The sequence below is a fragment of the Cydia fagiglandana genome, chromosome 17 (assembly GCF_963556715.1).
Source record: "Cydia fagiglandana chromosome 17, ilCydFagi1.1, whole genome shotgun sequence".
Classification (NCBI taxonomy): Eukaryota; Metazoa; Arthropoda; class Insecta; order Lepidoptera; family Tortricidae; genus Cydia; species Cydia fagiglandana.
This window is the reverse complement of record NC_085948.1, coordinates 13,885,488-13,897,842: the sequence shown is the minus strand read 5'-3', so window position 1 is coordinate 13,897,842 and position 12,355 is coordinate 13,885,488. Positions and strand designations below refer to the sequence as shown.

The 12,355-nt window shown below is 37.7% G+C and overlaps 3 protein-coding genes and 1 long non-coding RNA gene across 4 annotated transcripts in view; 2 read left to right on the top strand and 2 right to left on the bottom strand.

Moving 5' to 3' along the window:
* LOC134672600 (monocyte to macrophage differentiation factor) overlaps nt 1-12,355 on the top strand; it is a 67,453-nt gene that overhangs the window by 45,924 nt on the left and 9,174 nt on the right. The gene's annotated exons all lie outside the window — the stretch shown is intronic.
* On the top strand, nt 3,893-7,077 carry LOC134672601 (putative nuclease HARBI1). The gene is made up of 5 exons (XM_063530554.1): nt 3,893-4,900; nt 5,261-5,396; nt 5,524-5,665; nt 5,756-6,040; nt 6,878-7,077. Exons 1-5 carry the CDS (start codon nt 4,791-4,793, stop codon nt 6,985-6,987), a joined length of 783 nt encoding a protein of 260 aa, XP_063386624.1. The 5' UTR covers nt 3,893-4,790; the 3' UTR covers nt 6,988-7,077.
* On the bottom strand, nt 7,536-8,633 carry LOC134672621 (uncharacterized). Its single transcript, XR_010099356.1, has 3 exons — nt 8,351-8,633; nt 7,796-7,918; nt 7,536-7,570 (listed from the first exon to the last, which is right to left on the bottom strand). It is a non-coding gene; the product is annotated as an uncharacterized LOC134672621 (long non-coding RNA).
* On the bottom strand, nt 8,883-10,309 carry LOC134672619 (uncharacterized). The gene is made up of 2 exons (XM_063530574.1): nt 9,430-10,309; nt 8,883-9,213 (listed from the first exon to the last, which is right to left on the bottom strand). Exons 1-2 carry the CDS (start codon nt 9,682-9,684, stop codon nt 9,022-9,024), a joined length of 447 nt encoding a protein of 148 aa, XP_063386644.1. The 5' UTR covers nt 9,685-10,309; the 3' UTR covers nt 8,883-9,021.

Genomic DNA, 12,355 nt, shown 5'->3' with positions numbered 1-12,355 from the left:
TGAGGATAGAAATATTGAAGAGTTATCAATATGTAAGAAATTATATTCAATGGAGTCATTCGAAGTATGTGGTATTCGAGACTGTGAAACTAATATTTGTGTAATATGTTGCTATCGCAGTCCTCGTGAGTCCAATTTTGAAACATTTATGGAAAAACTAGAAATAATGCTAAACCACTTTTTCCACAAAAAGTGTTTAATCTGTGGTGATTTTAATATAAATTTGCATTTAAATGATAGTCGAAGTACTGCCTTAATAACATTGTTTAAGTGTTATAACTTTAGACCTTTAGTAACAGCTTCCACCTTCTTGCGAAATAACTCTGAATCATGCATTGATAATGTGTTTACGAATTTGCCAGAGTCCTCGGTATCAAGTATAGATGTAGATCACAACGGTCTAGCTGATGGACATGCTGGACTACTCTGTAGAATTGAAACAAATTCATCGTGTTCTGCTAAAAAGCAGCCACAATTATTAATTCGAAGAGAACGAAGGTGTTACAATGCCATCAACAACAATAAATTTAGATGTAAGCTACTGAATGAAAATTGGAACAATTTAGGCATTAACAATTTTATTAAAAAAATTATGAACTGTTTTAAAAGCAGCTTTAAGAAAACACTAAAAGTCTCAAAAGTGAACACGAAATGTAAGTGGATAACGAAGGGCATAAAAACTTCCAGCAAAATGAAACGGTTTCTAACGTTCATTGATAAGGAACACCTTGACAACTCAATAGCTACATATCGTACAGAATACGGAAAGCTATACAGGCAGGTAATCCGAAATGCCAAAAAAAATGCTGTACAGACGCAAATCGATAATGCAAAAAATTCTAGTAAAGCTATTTGGAAAATAGTGAATCAGCATAGAAATAAAGCTCCACCCATTTCGACTAACAACTTGTTATTAAAAACAGATAAAATTGTAAGCGATCCACAAGAGCAATGTAATATTTTTTGTAAAATATTTGATCATTCTAGTGGAAGTGTAGGGGACCAACAAACAGCGGTCAAGTTACTCCATCAACATGTGGCCCGGGTAACTTACGAGATGACCAATGCCTTAGTTACTCCTCAGGAGATATATCGCCTGGTTAGGATGATGGAGTCTAAATCATCTGTAGGTTATGACGGCATACCGATTAGGATTATTAAGGACAATATTGACTTATTAGCAGGGCCATTAGCTCATTTTTATAATTTATGTTTTGAATTGTGTACATTTCCTGATCAACTAAAAATAGCTAGAGTACTGCCAATTCATAAAAAGGGATCAACTAATATGCCTAAAAACTACAGGCCCATTTCATTGTTACCTACACTGTCTAAAGTGTTCGAAAAATTGCTAAAAGACAGATTGCTAGATCATATCAACAGATATAAAATATTAAACACAAAGCAGTTCGGGTACCGTAAGAGTGTTGGGACGAGTGAAGCTATTGATGAGCTAATTAAAGATACGGTACTACAACTCAACAGTGGGAAAAAGGTAGCAGGTGTATTTTTGGACTTAAGTGCGGCCTTCGATACTGTTGACCATTGTATCTTATTGAGTAAATTAGAGCACTATGGTGTGAGAGGAAACGTTCTTAAATTATATCAATCGTACTTAAGAAACAGGAAACAGTTTGTAGAGTTGAAACACATTGAGAATAATTGCGAGACAGTTCATAAATCACGTATGATTGATATAAGACGAGGTGTGCCGCAAGGCTCCATCTTGGGTCCTATATTTTTTATATTATTTGTTAACGACTTAATTAATTATATGAACGACTCTATTCCGAATTTGAAGCTGGTATTATTTGCTGATGACACCAACGCTGTAGTGTCCGCTGATAGCATAGCTAAACTTAATGAAGTAATTAATAGAGCCCTCAATGCATTTTCTATATGGTTCACAGTTAACAATCTCACCTTAAATAGTAGCAAAACTAAATCGATTTTATTTAATACTAGTCCTACATGCACCGATTCCTTACTTTTAAATATAAATGGAGAAATAGTTGAACAAGTAGAAGTAGTTAAATTCTTGGGCGTTTTGATTGACTCTAATCTTAATTGGAAACCGCAATTACAGGAGTTGAATAATTCAATTAGTTCAGGTTGTTTTGCTTTGAGAAGCTTACGGGAGGAAGCGAAGATTGAACAGCTTAAGGTGGTCTACTATGCCCTCATAGAATCTAAATTACGATATAGTATTAAATTGTGGGGCAACAGTTATCAATATAATACGCAAAGTGCTTTCTTGATGCAGAAAAGAGCTATCCGAATTATAGTCAGAATACCACAATGGGAATCATGCAGGGAGCATTTTAGAAAGCTTAAGATCTTGACTGTGCCTTGCCTTTATATTTTAGTTCTGCTATCAGGTCTAGTCAAAAATTTGGAGGTCACTGAATGCGAATACGACAGAGCTGTAAGACTTGCAACAAGAAGAAAAGACCTTAAAAATAGTTTAGTGCCTAAATTCAAAGTTGTACAACATTCGGCAAGCTACCAGGCAGTTCATCTTTTTAATAAACTGCCGATAGAGTATAAACAGATCTCCGACTGCAAAGTATTTAAGCGCAAGTTAAAGGCTTTTCTTGTTGATAAATGTTATTATTCTATCAATGAATTTGTGAATGAATCTTTTAATTAGTATTGCAATGGTTACCAATTTTATTATTTAATTTAATGGCTTTTTTTTAAAATGTAAATGACATACCTACCTCTATTGATCTATTTTTGACATTATTATTATTGTTGTAGAAGTATTAAATTTTATTATATCATCAATGAAATTGTGTATGACATATCATAATGGGAATTGTATTTTTAAGGTATTTGTATTTGTAACGTTAACTTTTTTAAGGCCTCGTTTTATTTATTTTTTTTTGAATTTGTACTTGGTAGAGATAAGATATATTTGACCCTAGTTTTTAATGTATGTACTAATTATATGCATGTATTACTATTCGACACAATGTATATTGTTTAGAATTAAATAAAATAAATAAAAAAAAACAAAAAAAAAAAAAAATAAAAAAAAAAAAAAACGCCGGCCACTCCAAGAGACGCATTTATGCGTTAGAGGGAGCAAGTGTTATTGCTATCTCATTCTACCGCATGGCTGCGTCCCTTGGAGTGACCGGCGCTGGCCCATCGTGTAGAGGAGCCATAGGGTGCGACATGTCGTGCGTTGCGTAAAGAAATTACTTTATCAAACGAGTATTAGTGGCGGACGTTATGATTATGATTAATAGGTTTCTACTCTACGGGCTTAAATATGGGTCTACGCTAGACGAACCGAGCACGAGCGGAGCCGTTCTCGGCTTCGTCGTTCGCGGCGTCAAGTGTGGACGTACAACGAATACGTCCACGAGTAGGGTTGCCAACCGTACTATATTATATAGAATTGTACTATATTTTGGCTCTCTGTACTATATACTTTTGAAAAAATATATAGTACGCTAAAATACTATATTTCCTATTAAACGTATATTACACTCATGTTTAGTATTTTATCTAAAAGTACTATCATCATCATCATCATCTCAGCCATAAGACGTCCACTGCTGAACATAGGCCTCCCCCTTGGACCTCCATTCGCACCGGTTGGAAGCGACCCGCATCCAGCGTCTTCCGGCGGCCTTAACAAGGTCGTCCGTCCATCTTGTGGGTGGGAAAAGTACTATATTTTTTTGAAATGTACTATATTTTTGATGCCTTATTCTGGAAAATACTATATTCCACCAAAAAAAAGTTGGCAACCCTATCCACGAGCGCACTGCGAGCGCGAAGCAAATCCCTTTGTGTTCGTCAAAAAACCGACAACTGGCGGAACGCAGCCGAGCACGAACGAAACGCTCGCAGCGCGCTCGTTCGTGGCTTGTAAGTCGGTACACATTAGACGAATTGTGTTCGGCTCGTGCTCGGCTCGCCCAGCGTAGACGCACCTTAAGAAGTAAACTGCTGGCTCATATGCGTTTATACGCAATGCGGGTAGGTGGTAGCTTCTGAGTTATGAACTGTACCATTACCATGAGTTTACAGTGACAATGCTCGCTAGCGACTGCGTAAATGATTTCTATGGAGAATAGTACAGCGCCGTCGGCGGTCACTCATAGAACTAAAAATCGGCAGTATGAGTTCAACGCTAGCGATTACTTTTCGATAGGTATTTTACCTAGCTCGCTAGCGAGTAACGTTTGTAGCTGTTGCCTATAGAAATTGGTACCATGAGTCACATTTTTGACATACGCTACCGAGCAATACGTTATCGACTGTAGTAATCTATTTCACTGGCATATTGGAGCGTGAAAACTTATTAGAATTCGTGTTATAGTATATTTTCTTATCATTATTTATGTAAATAATGTCAGCAAGGCATTATTTGGCATGGGATATGTTAGCGAAAGCTGCATATGAAGACGAACGACGTGAACAAGGAAAATATCAAGCCGATATGAGAAACATATTAAGAAACCCACTTCAACACATAAGTGAGAATAATTTTATTAAAGAATATAGGCTTAGCAAGGAAGCTTTTGAGGATTTGTGTGATTTGTTAATAAATCATGCGGATTTGAAATCCACTCAAAGAGTGTCAGTGGAATCAAAGTTAAGTATAAATTCTATAAAAGTGTTAAGTACTTATACATTTTATTTGACATTTATGAGTGTTATTTTGTAATTAACCAACAAACTAACTCTTGCAGGTTTTATGTGCATTACTATTTTATGCACAAGGTAGTTACCAACGTGTGACTGGCAAGGCACACCATTTTTCGCAGGAAGCAATGAGTGTTTATATTGAAGAAGTAACAACCGCTTTGAACCACCCCAATATTCTAAAAATGTTTATCAATTTTCCAACCACACGCCAAGAAAGAGATGACATTAGACACAGGTAAAAATAGACGAATCACAACTTAAACTAGGTACTGACGTAATTTACGGCAGTGCCCCCGCCAAGTCGAGCAAAACAAAGAGGCACGGCCGTACTATCCTTTTCTCGAAGCGATTCAGGCCATTTTCGACGTCCTGTAATATTGTGCTGGCTGAAGCTAGAACCCTGAATTTTCATTAATATATAGGGCTTAACATGCTTAAGATATATTCTCAAAAACATTCAATATGTTCATATTGTAGTTTAAAAATTATTGTGCAACAAAGTTCCTTATTTTCGACACTGACTCACTCACTCACGTAATATTCTTTCCTCTTATGACCACAATACAATACCTACAAACCAATCTTCACATTTTAGTTTTTTCAATAAATATGGCATCCCAGGGGTGATAGGAAGCATTGACTGCAGCCACTTCAAGATATTTACACCCAAAAAGGAAGAAGAACACTTATATTTCTGTAGAAAGCATTATCACTCAATGAATGTACAAATGGTAAGTAGGTCTGTTTTTATCTGTATAGGTACCTAACCTACTCCTTAATAAATTTAGATTGACATGTTTATCTAAAAGCTATTTACTTACTACTCGTAATATTATATACAATATATTAATTTTTCAGATATGTGATCAGGATTGTAAAATTTTATCCATTAATGCTAAGTTTGGAGGTGCAGCCCATGATTCTTTCATATGGGAAAATAGTAATGTTAACAATTATATACAGTCTTTACACAGGCGTAATGAAATTGTCTGGCTTTTAGGTAAGACATATTTTGAATATAATTTAAATTATGATTCATTTAAAACAGCATTTATTTTTGTCCTTAATAAAATATATTCCTATTTTACAGGTGATTCTGGTTACCCTCAACGGCCATGGCTGATGACACCATATTTAAACCCAACTCCCAACTCTATTGAAGAAACTTTCAATGCAGCCCACACTTCTGCAAGAGTTGTCATTGAAAACACTTTTGGGCGATTGAAGAACCGTTGGCGCTGTGTACACCGAGATAGAAATTTACATTATAGGCCAGAAAAATGCTCACAAATTATTATAGCATGTTCTGTGCTACACAACATTGCCTTAAAGTACAATGTTCCGGATCCCGAAGAGATATGTGAACAAGATCAAGGTATCTATTATATAAGAAAACAGTACTAATAAAAAGGGCCTTCGGGATGGGATATAGGCTATACATAACTATGTATAGCCAGTATAGCCTATATCCCATCCCGAAGGTCCTTTTTATTAGTATACTAGCTTTTTCCCGCGACTTCATCTGCATGGAATCAGTAATTTAGGTAGGTATTATTTTATCCAATCTGCGTTTTGTTGATTCCCCATACAAACTTCCACCCCCTTAAAGGATGATTTCTGGGATAAAAACTATTCTATATCCTTCCCCACAACTCAAACCTATCACCATACCAAATTTCATTTAAATCGGTTCAGCGGTTATTGATTGCCCATACAAATTTCCACCCCCTTAAGGGATTCTGAGATAAAAAGTGTCCTATGTCCTTCCCCGGGAGTCAAACTACCCCTATACTAAATTTCAACTAAACCGGTTCAGCGGTTTAAGCGTGAAAAGGTAACAGACAGACACACTTTCGCATTTTTAATATTAATTACTAGCTTTTGCCCGCGACTTCGTCTGCGTGGAATCAGTAATTTTGTTAGCTATTATTTTGTCCAAAAGGACCCTTTGTCCTTCCCCGGGATTCAAACAATCTCTATACCAAATTTCATCTAAATCGGTTCAGCGGTTTAAGCGTGAAGAGGTAACAGACAGACAGACAGACTTCCTTTTATAATATTCGTATGGATAGTATGGATATACCTACTGGTGAAAGAATGTATGAAATATAGGAACCTAGTTTAGGATAACATACAAAACTTCAAAATTACATTTTTATAATATTAGTATATAAAATAAATAATTACCTATAGAAGAGCTCTCTCTTTTCAGAATTTCATCGAGAGGAAGTGGTGTTGGAAGATGGAGGTGCTAGCGATTTATTAATGGGGAGAGCACTACGGGATCAGTTAGCTAGAAGACTTGCATCAAGACGGTCATAGTATAATTGTTTAAGAGTGTAATGTTTGCAAATAGGTACCAAGTATCATTTGTTAAATAGGTAAAACAAAAATATACATACACATTTATAACATTTTTATTTTTTTTCCCAATGACTTACAATTCTATTTCCCAATACTAACAATTGACTAAAACAATCTAACCACCTTTCTTGCATCCTTATCTCTAATTCTCTTAACCTATTCCTCTCCCGCTCTGCCTCCATTTGGAAATTTCGCCATTCACAGTCAGACCTGACGAAGGCTTGCCTTGCCAAATCGGACTGTGTCTGGGTACGAGTACGAGAGGAGAATGTTGGCGTCGGACGTGTTCGCCGCCGCCGTGGCGTAAGTGGTAAGGGCGTAGGACTCTGCGGCGCGTGCTGCCTGCCTTCAGCAGCCATCCGCGCGGCCCGAGTCGCAGGCTCCTGCGCCTGTGTCATGCCGGCCTCACTCCTGTCTAGCATCCGCGCGGCCCGAGTCGCAGACTCCTGCGCCTGTGTCATGCCGGCCTCACTCCTGTCTAGCATCCGCGCGGCCCGAGCCGCAGGCTCCTGCGTCTGTGTCATGCCGGCCTCACTCCTGTCTAGAGGATACAAAGTAATGATAAATCAGTATTTATTGCACATACATACATTCATACCTATTATAAATTGCAGGTTAAAAGAACACCTCTGCAAGATTAGAGTTTAAGTGTGTTGTGGGCAATGGGCTATAATATTACTGAGCAGTACTTACACCTATAAAATGTGTCAATAAATGCAAAATTTATTATCTGCTTCTAAATGAGGTTTAGTAAATAAAACTCTACCTGGGCTGTTAACTATTTCAGGCTCCTCTCTGCCCGCCAAGTCTTGGTTATTCCTGTCCACAGGTAAGGGTGGAAAAACTGGGGGTTGAGCCGATGTCCCTGGCCGATTCCAATCTTCAACATCTGCAATAAAAAATAAAAACAATAAAATAAATACTTGGTAACAAAATTACAACCAAAGAGAGATTGGTCTTTACAGTCAGCTGCAGAGAAAAGGTACCACCCCTGCATAGAAATTTGTATGAAAAGGTGCAAACTGCTAAGCTAATAGTATTGCTGACTGTACATTGATACTGGGCAATAATATTCATACAAAAATATAAATCCAATAATTGTTACACATAAAATCATTGTCATCATAATTGAAGAAAATATATTTGTGCCGCTACCCTTTCCAGGATACCGAGTCGGGACAACCAGCTTTCTAGGCAGAATCAATACCAGCTAGGCTATGGTGACTCTTAACTATGTATGTTGTTAGAATTTTTCTCAGGACATGCATTAAATTAATTCCATTGATCTTATTTTTATAGCAACAATGATACGGAAACTCACTGGAACAAGTTTGTTGAGCAAACTCATCATGTAGTATAAAAATAGATGGGCTGTCATCATTATCAAGTGTCGGTAGTACAGCCAGTTCAGTTACTTCTTCCTGTAAAATATTTTAATTTAGGTATGACCATAGAGTAAGATTAAGGGTCGGTTCCACCAAACTGTTCGTATCGTTAAAGAGTTCACTAAATTTTTATGTATGGAAAGTTTCATAGTAAAGCGCCTGGGCGCGCCGGCTGACTTTGATCAGTCTGTCAAATGTGGTTGGTGCAACTGGCCCTAAATAAAGAATAACAAACTCCCATAGGACAGCATTCTCTGTGTAGGGGATTAAGTATGGGAGTTCTTACTTTTTATTTTATCCTTAGGGTAACATTCCATTTCTGACTGCAGCTGCACTATTGGTACTTAATGCGTCGCTGTTACTGTCAGTTTCCATAGTAAAATGAACAGTAGTGCAGCTGCGGTTGGAAATGGACTGTCACCTTAAGTGTAAGGCCTGAGTGGACGCTCGAGTGGGGCGTGCAGCGGGGCGGGGTGTGCGGATTGCATGTTAAGTAAACAAATGGAAGCGTATAGGAGCAGCCTTAGTACACGCTGCTCAAATTACTTGTGAGCCCGACGCCATGCTACACACCCCGCCGAAATTGTTATTAAGCATGAAGTACCCATTACCCTACCTCCAGGCCAACCTCCGGAATTTCTACAATGCCTGTAGCTGCCCGTGTCCCTGTTATAGCCAGCACCCTCTGCTCTAGGTCACTTAATTTTAATGTACAAGCAGGACCACCACCAGTTCCTGCTCCAGCTCTGAATATCCGAGCAGCCTTTTTCTTCGTATTGTTCTTCAGGTCACTCCACACCTTCACACCCAACACGCACACACACACACACACAAAATCAGTGAAGAGCGAACCAAATGTACATGCAAAGAAAAAAATGTGATGAATGAATAGGTAAATGAAAACATAAATATAAAGCTAATGGGTTATACACACAAAACTTCCGTGAGAGACAGACATATCCAAACCCGATATTAGTGACCCGTTTTTAATATATTTAATATGTTATACACATACCTTTCTCCACTTATCTGTATTTTTGGTGACGCCTGTCGCATCCGCGTTTAAAAGTTGTGTCAGCTCGGCCCACCGTCGGGTATTGAGCTCCTTCCCATGTGGCCCATCGCTGGGTTTGCTAAGGTCACCATGCCTGTTAACACATGAGATGAGAGGGACCTTAAAATACTTTGCTAACCACTTGAAACTAAAATATTTCATCATATTATTATAAACTAGGGAGACTGTATAACTCAAATTAAAGTTAAAGTACATAGATACTTACTTTTGCATGTAGTCAACTAGAAGTTGAAATTGCGACGTACTAGTACGCATTTTTTAGTGTTCCGTACAAAACTTTGTTTACGGAACACTTATGGGATCACTTTGGTCTTGCAAATCAGTTAATTTTGAAGTGAAAACTTCTTTAGCGGCGCTAGGCACTTTTTTTTATACACAGTAACACAATTTACGTCATGCCAATCGACTCAAACTTAAGTAGAGAACTGTCACATTGACAAAGTAACCAACACAAATACAAGACCCCCACTAACACTTTACATAATAATACTGTGCCATGACGCTTTAAATTAGCACGGTTATGTTTATATTTTTTAAACGAATGCTTGGATACTTAGCTTTTTGCCCAATATCGTCCTACTCTGTCGTTTCAGTATAGTCAAAAAGAGATAGCTTTCTTTGCTGTGAAGTTAGGCACGTCACTCCAAGGTAATTCGCTATCGTAACGTTAACTACACGATGAATCGAGCTTACGTTAGCGAGTATAGTAAACGAGTAATTGACTCATGGTACCAGTTGTTTCGAAATCTACACGAACCGCGTTTAGGCGCTAGCGATTGTAGTAACGTAATGTAAGTTCTCGATAGCAACTCATGGTAATGGTACTGGAGAACAATAGAAGGTATGCATTTCGAGAGAGTCCCTTGCGAGATGGAGCGAATAGGCTACTCTGCTCTGCTACGCAATTTAGTCAAACTAGCCAAAGAATTGATCTACTTAGGTATATTCCATAATTCCATTTGTGGCGTTTTAGTTATTGTAATGAAATAAAATAAGGTTCATAGATAAATTTAATACTTGACTGGCGTGTTATGTATTATTTTTATTTATTTATTTTATTTTAATCTTTATTGCACAATATAACAAATAAAGTACAAATGGCGGACTTAATGCCTAAAGGCATTCTCTACCAGTCAACCACCAGGCTAAACAGAAACAGTAGTAGGTGCAGGCATTAAACAAAAAAAAAACGCAGAATAGGTAACTTAAGACAAAAAAAAAATAGCGATATATAATACATACTAACGAAAATAAACTTACATATACATACTATAATTAAATAAACTTACATATATATTACTTTATGTACCCAGTGCAAAGAATACTATGCCTACGATGGACAATTAACCAGTGAGTTTGTCGAAGAAATGCTTACGTAACATGCGCTTAAACGAAAGCTTGGTTTGAGCCTGTCTGATATTGAGTGGGAGATCATTCCAAAGCCGGATCGCCTGAACGGTGAAGGAGTTAGAGATAAAACCGGTACGATGAGAAGGAAAAGAAAGCTTGAGACTGCGGGACTCACGAAGGGTGCAACCTGCTGTATTATCATTGTCAAAGATAACTTACAATGGCATTGTGTTGCGCTAGCCCACGGTGCCGGAATTTCACACCGATCTACCAAAACTCTTCTCTTATGCTGAATGCCATTAAAATTTGAATTGAACATTACGTTAAGGCTCCTCTTCACGTTGGGCCAACGCCAACGCCAACGAGGGACGCAGCCATGCGGTAGAATGAGATAGCAATATCACTTGCTCCCTCTAACGCATAAATGCGTTCCTCGTTGGCGTTGGCCCAACGTGAAGAGGAGCCTTTATTTAGTGCCTATCTAACAGTTTTAAAATACATTTAAAACACCACAATTTAAATCAATTAAGTTTAAGTTACTTTACTAAACTTTGTTGGTAGCGACGTCGACTCACTTTATAACTTCATTTCCAAGCTTAATCCGCTAAAAGAACGGCCTACATTTTGAGTCGAAACTAAACGAATCCACGGAGGCGGAGTGTTTTAATTAATAATTAATCACTTTGTCGATTAGTAGGGCGACTAGGGCGCCGGCAATTTAACGTCTCAAAATATTGTACCATTGCTTTGCAAGCAGTTAATTCTCGAAATAACAGAAATACATTTCATCATCTACCTCGCGTTATCCCGGCATTTTGCCACGGCTCATGAGAGCCTGGGGTCCGGTTGGCAACTAATCTCAAGAATTGGCGTAGGCACTAGTTTTTACGAAAGCGACACACACACACACATACACACACACACACACACACACACACACACAAATACATATATTTACTTACAACCAATCAAACAATTACCTTACGAGTACATTCGTCTTACTTGTGTCACAGGCCTCCACTGAAGAGGGTTATACATAGTTTCGACCGCCAACAAATGGCGAACCAAGTGTTCCTTAAATATGTACCTAATTTGAGCTAACCAGGACTTAAACCTTGACTTCCATTACAGAAATCCTGGAGGCTTATGTACAATAGAAATGATAATTTAGAATATTTAGATCCATCCCGTTTTACATTTTATATTTCTACGTCTGATATTAATGTTTGATATAATATAACTATAAGAAACAAGTCGTAACAGTGTGTTTGCATATAAATACCTACGTAGCAAAAATAATTAGCGTAGTTTACCTTTGCCTGAGACTAGTCTAACTAGCTAACCTTGATTTAGCGAATATGTTTACGAATACTGTCCGGCCTTACGGTTATGGAGCATTCCACGAGCTGTCCCGTACAAACGCCTTTTATTTCGTATTTTATAACTTTTTTTTCGGCGTTTAAAGCCGACAATTATTTTTCTGGTCTTATTTTTGACAGAGAAATAGAAACTCCTA